The 13,424-nt window shown below is 38.5% G+C and overlaps 1 protein-coding gene and 1 non-coding gene across 6 annotated transcripts in view; both read left to right on the top strand.

The window, feature by feature from the left end:
* Positions 1–13,424, top strand: part of BDP1 (BDP1 general transcription factor IIIB subunit) — a 121,924-nt gene that overhangs the window by 56,233 nt on the left and 52,267 nt on the right. For all 5 annotated transcript variants that reach the window (XR_012513507.1, XR_012513508.1, XM_074384929.1 and 2 more), the window contains exons 17-22: positions 5,025–6,390; positions 6,722–6,909; positions 7,764–7,986; positions 10,077–10,255; positions 11,800–12,007; positions 13,075–13,205. Coding sequence is in view for 3 of the 5 variants with exons in the window: in XM_074384929.1 (XP_074241030.1) it covers positions 5,025–6,390; positions 6,722–6,909; positions 7,764–7,986; positions 10,077–10,255; positions 11,800–12,007; positions 13,075–13,205 (2,295 nt within the window). In the remaining 2 variants the exon portion in view is untranslated. The remainder of the gene's footprint in view (positions 1–5,024; positions 6,391–6,721; positions 6,910–7,763; positions 7,987–10,076; positions 10,256–11,799; positions 12,008–13,074; positions 13,206–13,424) is intronic.
* Positions 7,026–7,144, top strand: LOC120365370 (5S ribosomal RNA). The gene has a single exon (XR_005580327.1). It is a non-coding gene; the product is annotated as a 5S ribosomal RNA (ribosomal RNA).

Genomic DNA, 13,424 nt, shown 5'->3' with positions numbered 1-13,424 from the left:
GAAATGTTTCATGTGTGTGGAAGTGCAACCATGGACTCCCATATGTCTGCTATCCAGTTTCAGTACTTAGTATTTTACCAGTCTTTACGCTTAAAGGCTGGCTTATGCTATACTTTCTTCCAGCTGTATTAGCCTATTTAAATAGTACGTAGCTGTGCATGGTGGCTCATGCCTATCTAGCTACATGGAAGGCTGAAGGAAGACGATTGCTTTAGCCCAGGAATTTGAAGCTGCAGGGAGCTAAGACTGAGCCACTTTAGTCCAGCCAGGTCAACAAAGTGAGACAGACTCCTGTCCCCCAAAAGAAGAAAAGTACCTAACCTGAGAGTGAAAGCTAGGTTCCCTGAAGTCTTTGTTGGAAGACAGAAAAATTTATTTCATGTTGCCTTCACTATTCCTTTGCTTCTTTGTCCTCCCCACTGTCCCAATTATTTTACTAATGAGCACATAGTCTCTAGATAGAAGCTTGTATGACTACATTGCTTGTTACATGTCTCTGATACAGATTTTAATTACAGATAGCTAGCAAATTATTCTTTTTATTTATATCTTTTTAGTTTAAGCTAGAGTCTATTACTTGGTACTATGGCTTAGTAGAAAATTGAACTTTTCTGAGTGGCCTCTCAGTTTTAGAACACTGGTGGATATTGTCTGTAACTAATATTCAGTCTGATCTCAACAGCTTTCTTATCTATGGGCAGTGTCATTTCTGCTTTATCATGTCGTCTTTGTGGCCTTAGAATCTCCAAAATCCTCAAAAACAATTCTAAGATGCTGTGTTTTTTTTTTTGTTTTTGTTTTGTTTTGTTTTGTTTTTTTGAGACAGAGTTTCACTCTTGTTACCCAGGCTGGAGTGCAATGGCACGATCTTGGTTCACCACAACCTCCGCCTCCTGGGTTCAGGCAATTCTCCTGCCTCAGCCTCCTGAGTAGCTGGGATTACAGGCACGTGCCACCATGCCCAGCTAATTTTTTGTATTTTTAGTAGAGACGGGGTTTCACCATGTTGACCAGGATGGTCTCGATCTCTTGACCTCATGATCCACCCGCCTCGGCCTCGCAGAGTGCTGGGATTACAGGCTTGAGCCACCGCGCCCGGCCAGATGCTGTGTTTTATCAAATTATATACCTATGTCTAACAGAAAGTTTTCCTCCTCCCCTACTCCAAATATGTTGGCCTGTTTGAGATGCTATGTAAGAGAAAGAGATAGTAGGATAACAGTCTCTCAGAGAATGCATTAAAAATTCTTTAGGCTGGGCATGGTGACTCACACCTATAATCCCAGTACTTTGGGAAGCTGACACGGGAGGATCACTTGAGGCCAGGAGCTCAAAACCAGCCTGGACAACATTGCAAGGCCACATCTCTATAAAAATAATGTATTTTATTAGATAAACTAGTGGATATTTCTTTAAAATTTAATCTTGTAGGTTAATTTTGCATCTTATCTATTCCATATAAACATTTTGAGGTTTTTGTCATGATTAGTGATGTTTCTTTCAAATACACACACACATACACACACACACACACACACACACACACATTTATATATACATACATATATATTTGAAACAGACACACACAAACACACATGGACATTTTTTTTAAGACAGGGTCTTGGCCAGGTGCGATGGCTCACGCCTATAATCCCAACACTTTGGGAGGCCAAGGCGGGTGGATCATGAGGACAAGAGATCGAGACCATCCTGGTCATCCTGGTCAACATGGTGAAACTGCATCTCTACTAAAAATACAAAAATTACCTTGGCAGCTACTCGGGAGGCTGAGGCAGGAGAATTGCTTGAACCCAGGAGGCAGAGATTGCGGTGAGCCAAGATCACGCCATTGCACTCCAGCCTGGGTAATAAGAGCGAAACTCCCATCTTAATAAAACAAAACAACAACAACAACAAAAAGACAGTGTCTTGCTCTGTCACCCAGGCTGGAGTGCAGTGGTTCGATCATGGCTCACTGTAACCACAACACCCGGTCTCAAATGCTTCTCTTGCCTCAGCATCCCAAGTAGCTGGGACTACAGGTGCATGCCCCCCACCTGGCTAATTTTTTAATATTTTGTAGAGACAGAGTTTGCCATGTTGCCCAGGCTCGTCTTGAACTCCTAGGCTGAAGTTATCCTTTTTCCTTAGCCTCCAGAAGTGCTAGGATTACAGATGTGAGCCACCATATCTGGCCATGAATATTTTATAGATTCTTAAACTCCTTGTTTTAGAAAAACACATATACAGACCTTGAAGCAGATTTATAGTTTTCTGCCCAATCCATATCTTATTTTCTCCGTTCTTGAGAGCTTGTTTGGAGGTTCTAGCAGGGGAGCACAGCTACTCATATACCCTTGACCGAAGACCAGTCCTCCTCTATTGGGGATAGTCATCCTCTTCGACCGAGCACACAGCTTCGGGAGAGACGCACATGGAGCGGTGAGGGAGGAAGGGGGCATCTGCCTAGCCAGCCAGATCAGCCAAATCAACCCTGGCGATCAATGGGGTGACAGATGTCGTAGCCAGATCACCCTCACACCCGATTTTCTCCATTCTTAATCCTCTTGCTTTGCTTTTATTCTCAGATTTGTGATCTGAGGAGTTTGTGGATCCACTATATATTTTAAATTGAGAAATAATCTAGTTCAATTTCGTATCTGATATCCAGTCTCATATACTGCCCTTCAGTTAATTGTACATCCCTTTTGTTACTTAGAAACAATCTAATGCTATGCTGTAATGGCAGTTTTAAAAACCTAAGCACATAGAATACAATTATAACATTGTATATCTGTATCTTATCATCTGAACCAATATCAAAATAATGAAATTATTAATAAAGCCTTTGCTTCAAGCATTTACATGTTTAAAGAATATGCCTGTTTTCAAAATGTGACTTTATAAAGAGTTTATCTTTCTTCCCGTGATACCCAAACCAAAGATTGCTAGCACAGTAATTTCACTACAGATGTTTCTGGATGGTGATGAAAAGTATCATAAATCAAATAATGGAATGCAGTCCATTTAGGACTGATCAAATTAAATTTCCTCTATGGATTGCTATTAATTTTACATTGAATGTTGTCAGTTACTAAAGTTAATGATAGATATAAACACTTAAGTTATGTAAAAAAGTATAGTTTGACATCTTATTCCTAAGGACCTGCCTTATATTATCAAAAATTGCAATATTGAAAACAGTTATTTCAGTGAGGAAGGATGGTTTAGGACCTAGAGAAGTTGAAACAAGCAATAGCATACTTTTTTTTTTTTGAGACAGAGTCTTGCTCCGTTGCCCAGGCTGGAGTGCAATGGTATGATCTTAGCTCACTGCAACCTCTGCCTGCTGGGTTCCAGCTATTTTCCTGCCTTAACCTTCTGAGTAGCTGAGATTATAGGCTTACGCCACCACCCCTAGTTTATTTTGTATTTTCAGTAGGGACAGGGTTTTTACCTTGTTGGCCAGGCTGGTCTTAAACGTCTTACCTCAAACGATCCACCTGCCTCAACCTCCTAAAATGCTGGGATTACAGTCTGAGTTACCACGTCTGGCCTAGCATACTTTTAAATAAATATTTTGCTTATTTGTTTTGAGATGGGATCTTGCTCTGTCGCCCAGTCTGGAGTGCTGTGGCATGATCGTGGCTTACTGCAGCCTCATCCTTCCTGGGCTCAGGTGATCCTCCCACCTCAGCCTCCTGAATAGCTGGGACTACAGGTGTATGCCACCACACCTGGCTGATTTTGGGTCTTTTTTTTTTTTTCGGTAGAGATGGGCTGCCTCAGCCTCTCAAAGTACTAGGATTACAGGCATGATGAGGCATCGTGTCCAGCCCAATACATCTTTTTTTAAGCTGTTGAATGTATAGTTATATACCTGTTCAGTCTGACATGGCTGAATAAATCTAGTGTTTCATTTGATCTAGCTTTTGCCCAATATTAACTTTTCTGGTGAGTCATTTTAAAGCTCTTTCAGTCATTTATATGTTTATTGATTTTCCTATCTATTGTAATAAACAGAACACAAAGCAAAAAGTGCTGCTGCTTTTCTGGAGAGCAAGGTGCTTGCTTTCGATAGTGATTGTGTGCCCAAAGCATTCAGCAAAATATTGTGTATTTAATCTGTCCTTTTATTTTTGACTTGTGTTATCAAATACTTGTATTATCAGATAACAAGCTCTTAGAGAAATATCTGTATAGAAAATCTCATTTAAAATTAGTTTTGTTTTTTTTTTGAGACGAAGTTTCGCTCTCGTTACCCAGGCTGGAGTGCAATGGCATGGTCTCGGCTCACCGCAACCTCTGCCTCCTGGGTTCAGGCAATTCTTCTGCCTCAGCCTCCTGAGTAGCTGGGACTACAGGCTTGCGCCACCATGCCCAGCTAATTTTTTGTATTTTTAGTAGAGACAGGGTTTCACCATGTTGACCGGGATGGTCTCGATCTCTTGACCTTGTGATCCACCCGCCTCGGCCTCCCAAAGTGCTGGGATTACAGGCTTGAGCCACCGCGCCCGGCCCTAAAATTAGTTTTAAAAGGTGAGGAGAGCAGACCTCATTGTTGTCATAAGATTTAATCTTAGTCAAGTCATACTTGTATCTAGGTATTTGAGGTGGTCGGGTCTATTATGGCAAAGCATTTGTCTGGGTAAAAGATAGAAGGGATGAAGAGGTAGAAATAGCAGACATAACATTGATCTAGCTCTAATGCAGAGAACTGGAGAGTGTTTCCCAGCCAGTATTTACAAACAGTGGTATGAATGACAATTGGAAAGAGACTATTAGAATTAAATAGCTTCTATACCGATTGACCTTACTAGATATATATGTTTAACATTTTTGCTGTGATTTTGAAAGGGTGGGATGTTTTTCTTTTAATTTTTAAATTTTACCCGGAGATTCCTAGGGCTTCCTTAATTTTTTCGAATTTGAGAGTTTCTGTAGTGATTTCTCAAACATCATCTCTTTCAGCAGGCAGTCTGGTTTAAAACTTGATTGTGTGCCCCCCCTCTTTTTTTTTGTAGCATTCAAGAGAATAATAAAGCAAATAAACATGACCAAGTCTCAATTCTAAGGACTCGATTTCAGAAACCAAAGCCAAACATAGGAAGAAGAACTGGAAGAAGAGAAATTTCCTCAAAGGAAGAGGTACTAGAGAAGATTGCTGTGTCTGGGGAAATGACAGCAGCATTGAGAGAAACTATAACACCAGATACGTCACCAAGGGAGATGGGACCAGCAGATACTAGTACTACTAAAGAAATGCAGTCAGATTTAAAAGAATCGGGAAGAAGAGCCATTTCTCCCAGGCAGAAGATTGTAGATGTGATTGATGTCACCATGGAAATGGAGACAGGTTTGAAAGCAGCTGGAAGGGAGATTTCCCCAAAGGACAAGACACCAGAGGTGATTGATACCACTAAGGAAATAGACAATTATTTGGAAGAAACTGGAGGAAGAGAAATATCCCCAGAGGAAAATGGCCCAGAGGAACTCAAGCCTATAGGTGAAATGGAGACAGATTTGAAAGCAACTGGAAGAGAGAGTTTCTCAAGGGAGAATACACCAGAGGTGATTGATGCCACTAAGGAAATAGACAAAGATTTGGAAGAAACTGAAAGAGAAATATCCCCCCAGGAAAAAGGCCTAGAGGAGGTCAAGCCTGTAGGTAAAATGGAGACAGATTTGAAAGCAACTGGAAGGGAGATTTCCCCAAGGGAACAGACACCAGAGGTGACTGATGCCACCAAGGAAATAGACAAAGATTTGGAAGAAACTGGAAGAAGAGAAATATCTCCACAGAAGAATGGCCCAGAGGAAGGCAAGCATGTAGGTGAAATGGAGACAGATTTGAAAGCAACTGGAAGAGAGAGTTCCTCAAGGGAGAAGACACCAGAGGTGGTTGATGCCACTAAAGAAATAGACATAGATTTGGAAGAAATTAAAAGAGAAATTTCTTCACAGGAAAAAGGCCTAGAGGAAGTCAAGCCTGTAGGTAAAATGGAGACAGATTTGAAAGAAGTTATAGAAGAAATTTCCCAAAGGGAAAAGGGGCTAGTGGAGATCAGTGCTGTAAGGGAAAGGGAGATTGATTTGAAAGAAACCGGAAAAGGCATTTCCATGATGGAGAAAGTATCAGGAGAGATGGCTGCCATTGAAGAAATGAAGGCAGATTTGAAAGAAACTGGAAGAGAAAATTTTAGAGAAAGTGGATCTGAAGAGATCTGTGTTACTGAGGAAACGGTGGCAGAATTGAAAAAAACTGGAAAAACAGACATTTCTCCAAGGGAAAATGAACTAGAGGAGACCAGTACCTCAAGACAAACTGAGACACATTTAATGCAGAGTGGTAGCAGTGACTGCAGCGCTATGCCTTCACTAGATACTAAAGTATGTATTTTTCTGTCCTTTAAAATTTTTTTGAGTGCTTTTTTTCAGAGAAAAGTTACCAAAATAGTTCCATTATTTTGTCCTTAAGTCCAACAACACTTAAAAATCTCTAAAAGTCTAGCCTTTTATAGCCCTAAGTTTCTATGTTTCAGTGCCTTGAAGAGTTTTCTGAATTTCAGGTTTTAACATTTGGAAGTTAAATTTTATTTAAAAATTAAAAACTTCTAAATGTTTAAGGAAAGTGTTTAGAATATATTAGACTGTTGTTTTAAATATATGAGATGTTTAAAGAATATTTTATTTGTGCTGATTTATTTGACTGTTTTTCTAGAACATCAGCAGCAAAGTACTGTCGATAATGCATACACCTGTAGAAGAAAAAAGAAATCCTGAAAAAGAAGTATCAAGTTGCTTAAGTCATTTCAAGGTTTCTTCACAGACTCATGAATCTGATAAAACAGAAGTCCAGGGGCTTCAATCTCCAGATGTTCCAGAGCAGTTTTCAGATATTAATTTAAGGTACAAGTGTGTTTTTGAAGACACAGATATTAAGCTATATTTGCAGATTATGTTTAAGTGAGATTTCAAGGTATAACATATGCAAGATAGTGTTGGAGATTTAAGATAGTTTTGGGGTCTATGGCCATACCACCTTGAACGCGCCCGATCTCGTCTGATCTCAGAAGCTAAGCAGGGTCAGGCCTGGTTAGTACTTGGATGGGAGACCTCCTGGGAATACTGGGTGCTGTAGGCTTTAAAAAAAAAGATAGTTTTGGGAAGACTGGGAGAGGATTGAGGTCACTCTGACAGTTGTGAAAGTTACTGACATACAAAGTTGTATGTAACAGTCTTAAATTGATACAGGTTTGACAGACTCATATTTTTTTTGTGCAGAGATGATATAATTCCTAAGCTCATACCTGGATTGTACCACTCATGTTTTTCAGGATTACCAGATAGTTCGATTTGTTTTCCTGTTAAGAATTAGAATTAGGCCAAGTATGGCGGCTCACACCTGTAATCCTAGCAGTTTGGGAGGCTAAGGTGGGTGGATCCTTTGAGCCGAGGAGTTTGAGACTAGCTTGGGCAACAGGCTGTAGAAACCCATCGCTACAAAAATACAAAAACTAGCTGGGTGTGGTGGCATCCCAGCTACTTGGGAGGCTGAGATGGGAGGATCACCTGAGCCCGTGGAGATCAAGGCTGCAGTGAACTATGATTGTGTCATTGCCCTCTATCCTGGGTGACAGAACAAGACCCTGTCTCCAACAAAATAATTAAATGTTTACTGCCAATCCCTAAGGTTGTCCTGAGACTCCGTTGCCACTGCCCCTTCAGTTCATTCTAAAGCTTGATAATCTTTGTTCCAAAAGCAAATCTCTTCCTCAAGAACAGAAGCCACTTGAAATTAAACCAGCACCTTTTGTGAGAAGTCGATTCAAAAGACCAAAACCAAACTTAGCAAGGGCAGCTTTGAAGAGAGAGACTGCAGAATCAGAAAAATATGTATCTGGGAAGAAATCAGAAACCAAGAAAATGGAGACTATTGTGTTGCAAGAGAATAATGAACAACTTGATATGGTCCCTTCTCAATATGTGAGTGATATTTAAGATGGAAGTTCTGTGTGGGTATTTTTTTTTTTAAGGTAAGGGCTACTAAAAGCACCTGGCATTAAAATTTTACAAATATTTCTGTGTAATTTTTTGATATTATTCCCATGCTTAATGTGCCTCATTATTACACGTAATTTATGTAAGAATATCAGATATCTGATAATAGGCAAGCCTGTTGTGGGAAAGCGTTTAGGAGGTCTGGGCTCTGGTTCCAGTTCTGGTTTTGTGACCATTGATGAAACAATTTTCTTCATAGGAAAAATGAGAATAATAGTTTTTTATTGGGAGATGGAGGCAGCAAACCACATTGCCATGTATATACCTATGCAACAATCCTGCATGATCTGCACATGTGCCCCAGAACCTAAAGTACAATAAAAAATATATATGTATATAAATAGTTTTTTATTTATTTTTATTTTTTGAGACAAAAATCTCACTGTCACCCAAGCTGGAGTGTGATCTCGGCACACTGCAACCTCCACCTCCCGGATTCAAGCGATTCTCCTGCCTCAGCTTCTTGAGTAGGTGGGACTACAGGCATGTGCCACCATGCCCCACTAATATTTTCTTTTTGTATTTTTAGTAGAGACAGGGTTTCACCATGTTGGCCAGGCTGGTCTTGAACTCCTGACCTCATGATCTGCTCACCTCAGCCTACCATGGTGCTGGGATTGCAGGCGTGAGCCACTGTGCCTGGTGACAATAATAGTTTTTTATTTCACTCTGTTATGAAGGTGAAATGTAAGTTTGATTTGAGTTAAAGGTAATATTTTATTTACTTTGTTGACTTTCTCCATAACAGATTAAGATTGTGTAAAATATCATCAAAAACATTGAAATGAATAATTAAAAACTGAATGTTGTCCACATATAAAGTCCTTTATAGAATTAAAATTCTTAATTTGACTTTTTTTTTGTATTTTTGGTAGAGACGGGGTTTCACTATGTTGACCAGGATGGTTTCGATCTCTTGACCTTGTGATCCACCCACCTCAACCTCCCAAAGTGCTGGGATTACAGGCTTGAGCCACCGCGCCCGGCAATTTGACATTTTTAAATAGCTCAGTACTTTACTGTGTATCAATATTTATACTTTTTTCTCCTAAGCTTATAGTCATAAAAGATAAGTTACGTTTGTATTATATTTTCTGATTATAGCAATTTCTTTTTTTTTTTTTTTTTTGAGACGGAGTTTCGCTCTTGTTACCCAGGCTGGAGTGCAATGGCACGATCTCGGCTCACCACAACCTCCGCCTCCTGGGTTCAGGCAATTCTCCTGCCTCAGCCTCCTGAGTAGCTGGGATTACAGGCACGTGCCACCATGCCCAGCTAATTTTTTGTATCTTTAGTAGAGACAGGGTTTCACCATGTTGACCAGGATGGTCTCGATCTCTTGACCTCATGATCCACCCGCCTCAGCCTCCCAAAGTGCTGGGATTACAGGCTTGAGCCACCGCACCCGGCCGATTATAGAAATTTCAGTTTGGAAAATTATATGTATTCTAAAAAGTGAGTCTTTTATATCACATCCCTTTCCCCCAAGTTAATCATACAGCAATTTGGAATATATCCATTTAGGCTTTTTGGTATGTTTATAAAATAATAAAATGGGCAGATATTTTTATTGTTTTCCAAAATGACACTAATTCTTGCCTTCTGATTTTTCCAGTTAAAATATTGTGAGCTTCTTTTTAGATCAGTACAAAGAGACTTATCTTCTTTTAAATGGTTAGATACTATTGCATTCTAAATAAATTAGAATTTATTTATTTAGTCTCTTAATGACAGATCTGTCTTATTTCTGATTTTTTTGTCTTTTCCAGTGGGGGAGGTGGCATTTAAATTATTACAATAAATATTTTTATATGTATGTTTCTACTTGTTAAATATTTATAAGATACATTTCCAGAAGTGTAATTGCTCGGAATTTAGAATTTTGGTATAGACTAACTACCCTATTGTTTTTTACAAAGATGATATCAGTTTATACTTGTATGAATAAAATAAGAAAGTTCTTATTTCTTTATACTTTTAGCAACCCTGGATGAAATTTTTTTCCTGCCTTTTAGGATGAAACTTCCCTAGTGATACCAAGAGAAAAAGACACATTGGGCCACAAGAATGAGGAAGCTGTTATATTGCCATGTATACAGCCTGAAAATAACCTTTCACCTTCAAATTCTCCTGAACCTAAAGAGGACTCTCAGTCAGCACAAGCCCAAGAAAATGACTTAGTTGTTTCTGTGGGGTAAACAGTTACTTTCTTTGAAAATATAAAATAAGAGAGACACTTCTTTTAAATATTTCTCATTTTTATTGAGATATGTTAATGCATTTAAAAAGTGAACATAAAGAATATTATTGATTTAGCAGACTGCCTAAAGTATAATATCGGATTTAATTCAGTGCCTTCTAATGGTTGCCTGCTGTGTGCATTGTTACCTGCTTAAGAGTCTATATGAAGCAATGCATTTAAAAAGTACAGGTTGAGCATGCCTAATCAAAAATTCTGAAATGCTCCACAGTTTAAAACTTTTTGAGAGCTGGCCGGGCGCGGTGGCTCAAGCCTGTAATCCCAGCACTTTGGGAGGCCGAGGCGGGTGGATCACGAGGTCAAGAGATCGAGACCATCTTGGTCAACATGGTGAAACCCCGTCTCTACTAAAAACACAAAAAATTAGCTGGGCGTGGTGGCGCGTGCCTGTAATCCCAGCTACTGAGGAGGCTGAGGCAGGAGAATTGCCTGAACCCAGGAGGCGGAGGTTGCGGTGAGCCGAGATCGCGCCATTGCACTCCAGCCTGGGTAACAAGAGCGAAACTCCGTCTCAAAAAAAAAAACTTTTTGAGAGCTGATGTGGTGCTCAAAAGAAATTGGAGCATTTCGGATTTCCAAAGTAGGGATGCTCAGCTGATAAGTATAATGCATATTTTTCCAAATCTAAAAAAATCTGAAACCTGAAACATTTCTGGTCCTAAGCATTTTGGATGAGGGCTACTCAACCTGTATGTATATAAGCTGTATATATCCATTACCTTTTAAAAATTGATGAAATACATATAACATAAAATTTACCATTTTAACTATTTTTTATTTTAACTGTTTCTTTTTTTTTTTTTTTTTTTGAGACGGAGTTTCGCTCTTGTTACCCAGGCTGGAGTGCAATGGTGCGATCTCGGCTCACCGCAACCTCCGCCTCCTGGGTTCAGGCAATTCTCCTGCCTCAGCCTCCTGAGTAGCTGGGATTACAGGCACACGCCATCATGCCCAGCTAATTTTTGTATTTTTAGTAGAGACGGGGTTTCACTATGTTGACCAGAATGGTCTCGATCTCTTGACCTCGTGATCCACCCGCCTCGGCCTCCCAAAGTGCTGGGATTACAGGCTTGAGCCACCGCGCCCGGCCTTAACTGTTTCTTAATGTACAGTGGCGTTGTGTATTCACATAGATGTCCCATAGCCACCACCATTCGTTTTTAGACTTTGTTTTTCATCTTTGTAAAATGAAACTCTGTACCCATTAAATATTAACTCATTCTCCTCTTCTTCCAGCTCCTGGCAACCACTATTTAGCTACTCTAGGTATATCATATAAGTTTATTACCTTTTGAGAATTGAAACAACTGCTTTCTTTTGTAAAGTAAGATGTTTATAATGAGAAAGCAATTTCCCTTTAATGGTACAAAGTATTTTTTAGAGCCTTTATTAGAGGAGATCCAAATTTTACATTTCTACATTAGTTTTCAACTTTTTACAGTCAAGTGCCCTGTCTTTCTCCCTGTCCCCTTGTTTAGGACTAATAATATAAACACTTGCCAGCAAGAAATGAAGGAAAGTGTCATTCCAACTGCTCGACCAGTAAGGGGTCGACTTCAGAGACCAAGACCAAATGTAAGAAAGGCAGGACAAAGGCAAATAGAAAAAAGTGAAGCCAAAGACATAATTCAGGAAGAAAGAACAATATTACAAAGGGATGAAAGTGAAAAGAAAGTCTTAATTGTGGTGAGTTATTGTTATGTAATTAAATTGAGCCTTTTAATGCATTTAGAATATCAAGTTACAGCTCAGATATGGCTTAGAAATACAGGCATCTGACACTTACTCTGCTCAATGAATACAGTATCCAGTTTTTGTCAGATTTGCTCTTCTGGATTTTTTTTTTTTAAGTGAAAATAGATATATGTCTTTTTTAACTAATGAAGCTATTCATCTTGAAGTGTTCCATTAAGACAAAATAATGTAATAAATAACACAAATCTCACTCTGAGATAACCACTGAAAATCTTTTGATATATCTTATGGGATCTATTTCCATGCACACATATATGCACACTTATGCAAATTTAAACAATAAAATCATTACATATTATAACTTTCTGTTATTCACTTAATACTATGTTAAGTGGCTTTCTGGATTAAGAAGTATGGAGTTGCATTGTTTTTGCTGGATAACGTTATGCTGTTTTGAATGACAGTTTAATCTCTTATTGATGGGTCTTTTGGTAGTAGGAAAAAGGCCTAAGCAGTATAATGCCTAAAAGTGCTCACTTTAGGTAGTTCTTTTCTGTTCATTTCTCTACTAATGCAAAGTCTAGATTTAAAATAATCTTTATTTGAACCAAAAAGCTCTTTCTTAAAAAAAAAACAACCATTAGACTTTTATTTTTAGTTTCATATCAGGTCACTATTACAATTTTCAAAGTATTATATTAACATATTATTGCAGTAATCTTTGAAACTTTTCTCTGAACTAGGCATCCTTGTTTTGGCAACAGAATATAAACATTATATATCTAGTTTGAATCTAATTTTAAAGAATTAACCACACATGGTGGTATGTGCCTGTAATCTCAGTTACTCAGGAGGCTGAGGAAGGAGGATCACTTGAGCATAGGAGTTTGAGACCTGCTTGGGCAGCATAATGAGACTATCTCAAATAAATAAATACATAAACATTTAAAAAAGAAAAGGAATTCTTCAAAACTAAGTATCTTTCTTAATGATGGAAATATTTTAAGAGGTATATTCTGCTGTAAAAATAACATACGAATATGATTTTGTCTTTTCAGTCAAATTCTCAAGTTGAAACAGAAATTGAAATTCCATCCTCCACAGTTTCAGAATACAGAATGTATGAAAATCAAAGTCAGGTGGTTCTTGTAGAAAACCTTCATGTTAACAAAACAAACAAAACAGTCAGGTGAGTTTGCTTTTAATGAAACACAAGATTTTTCAAAGACAAAAGTTATGTTTTTGCATAATTGATTTTATACATTAGTAACTTCACATCATGAAAATGTTAAAAGGATAAAGTAATAGATACTTTTGATGCTACAGTCTTTTAAATCTGCTTCTTGAATACTGTATGAATTGCATGGCTGATATTCTCTGAAGTATATTCTCTTAAGTGTATGATATT

The sequence above is a fragment of the Saimiri boliviensis genome, chromosome 1, assembly GCF_048565385.1.
Source record: "Saimiri boliviensis isolate mSaiBol1 chromosome 1, mSaiBol1.pri, whole genome shotgun sequence".
Lineage (NCBI taxonomy): Eukaryota > Metazoa > Chordata > Mammalia > Primates > Cebidae > Saimiri > Saimiri boliviensis.
Note: the sequence above shows the minus strand (reverse complement) of the source record. Positions and strands in the feature narration are given on the sequence as shown.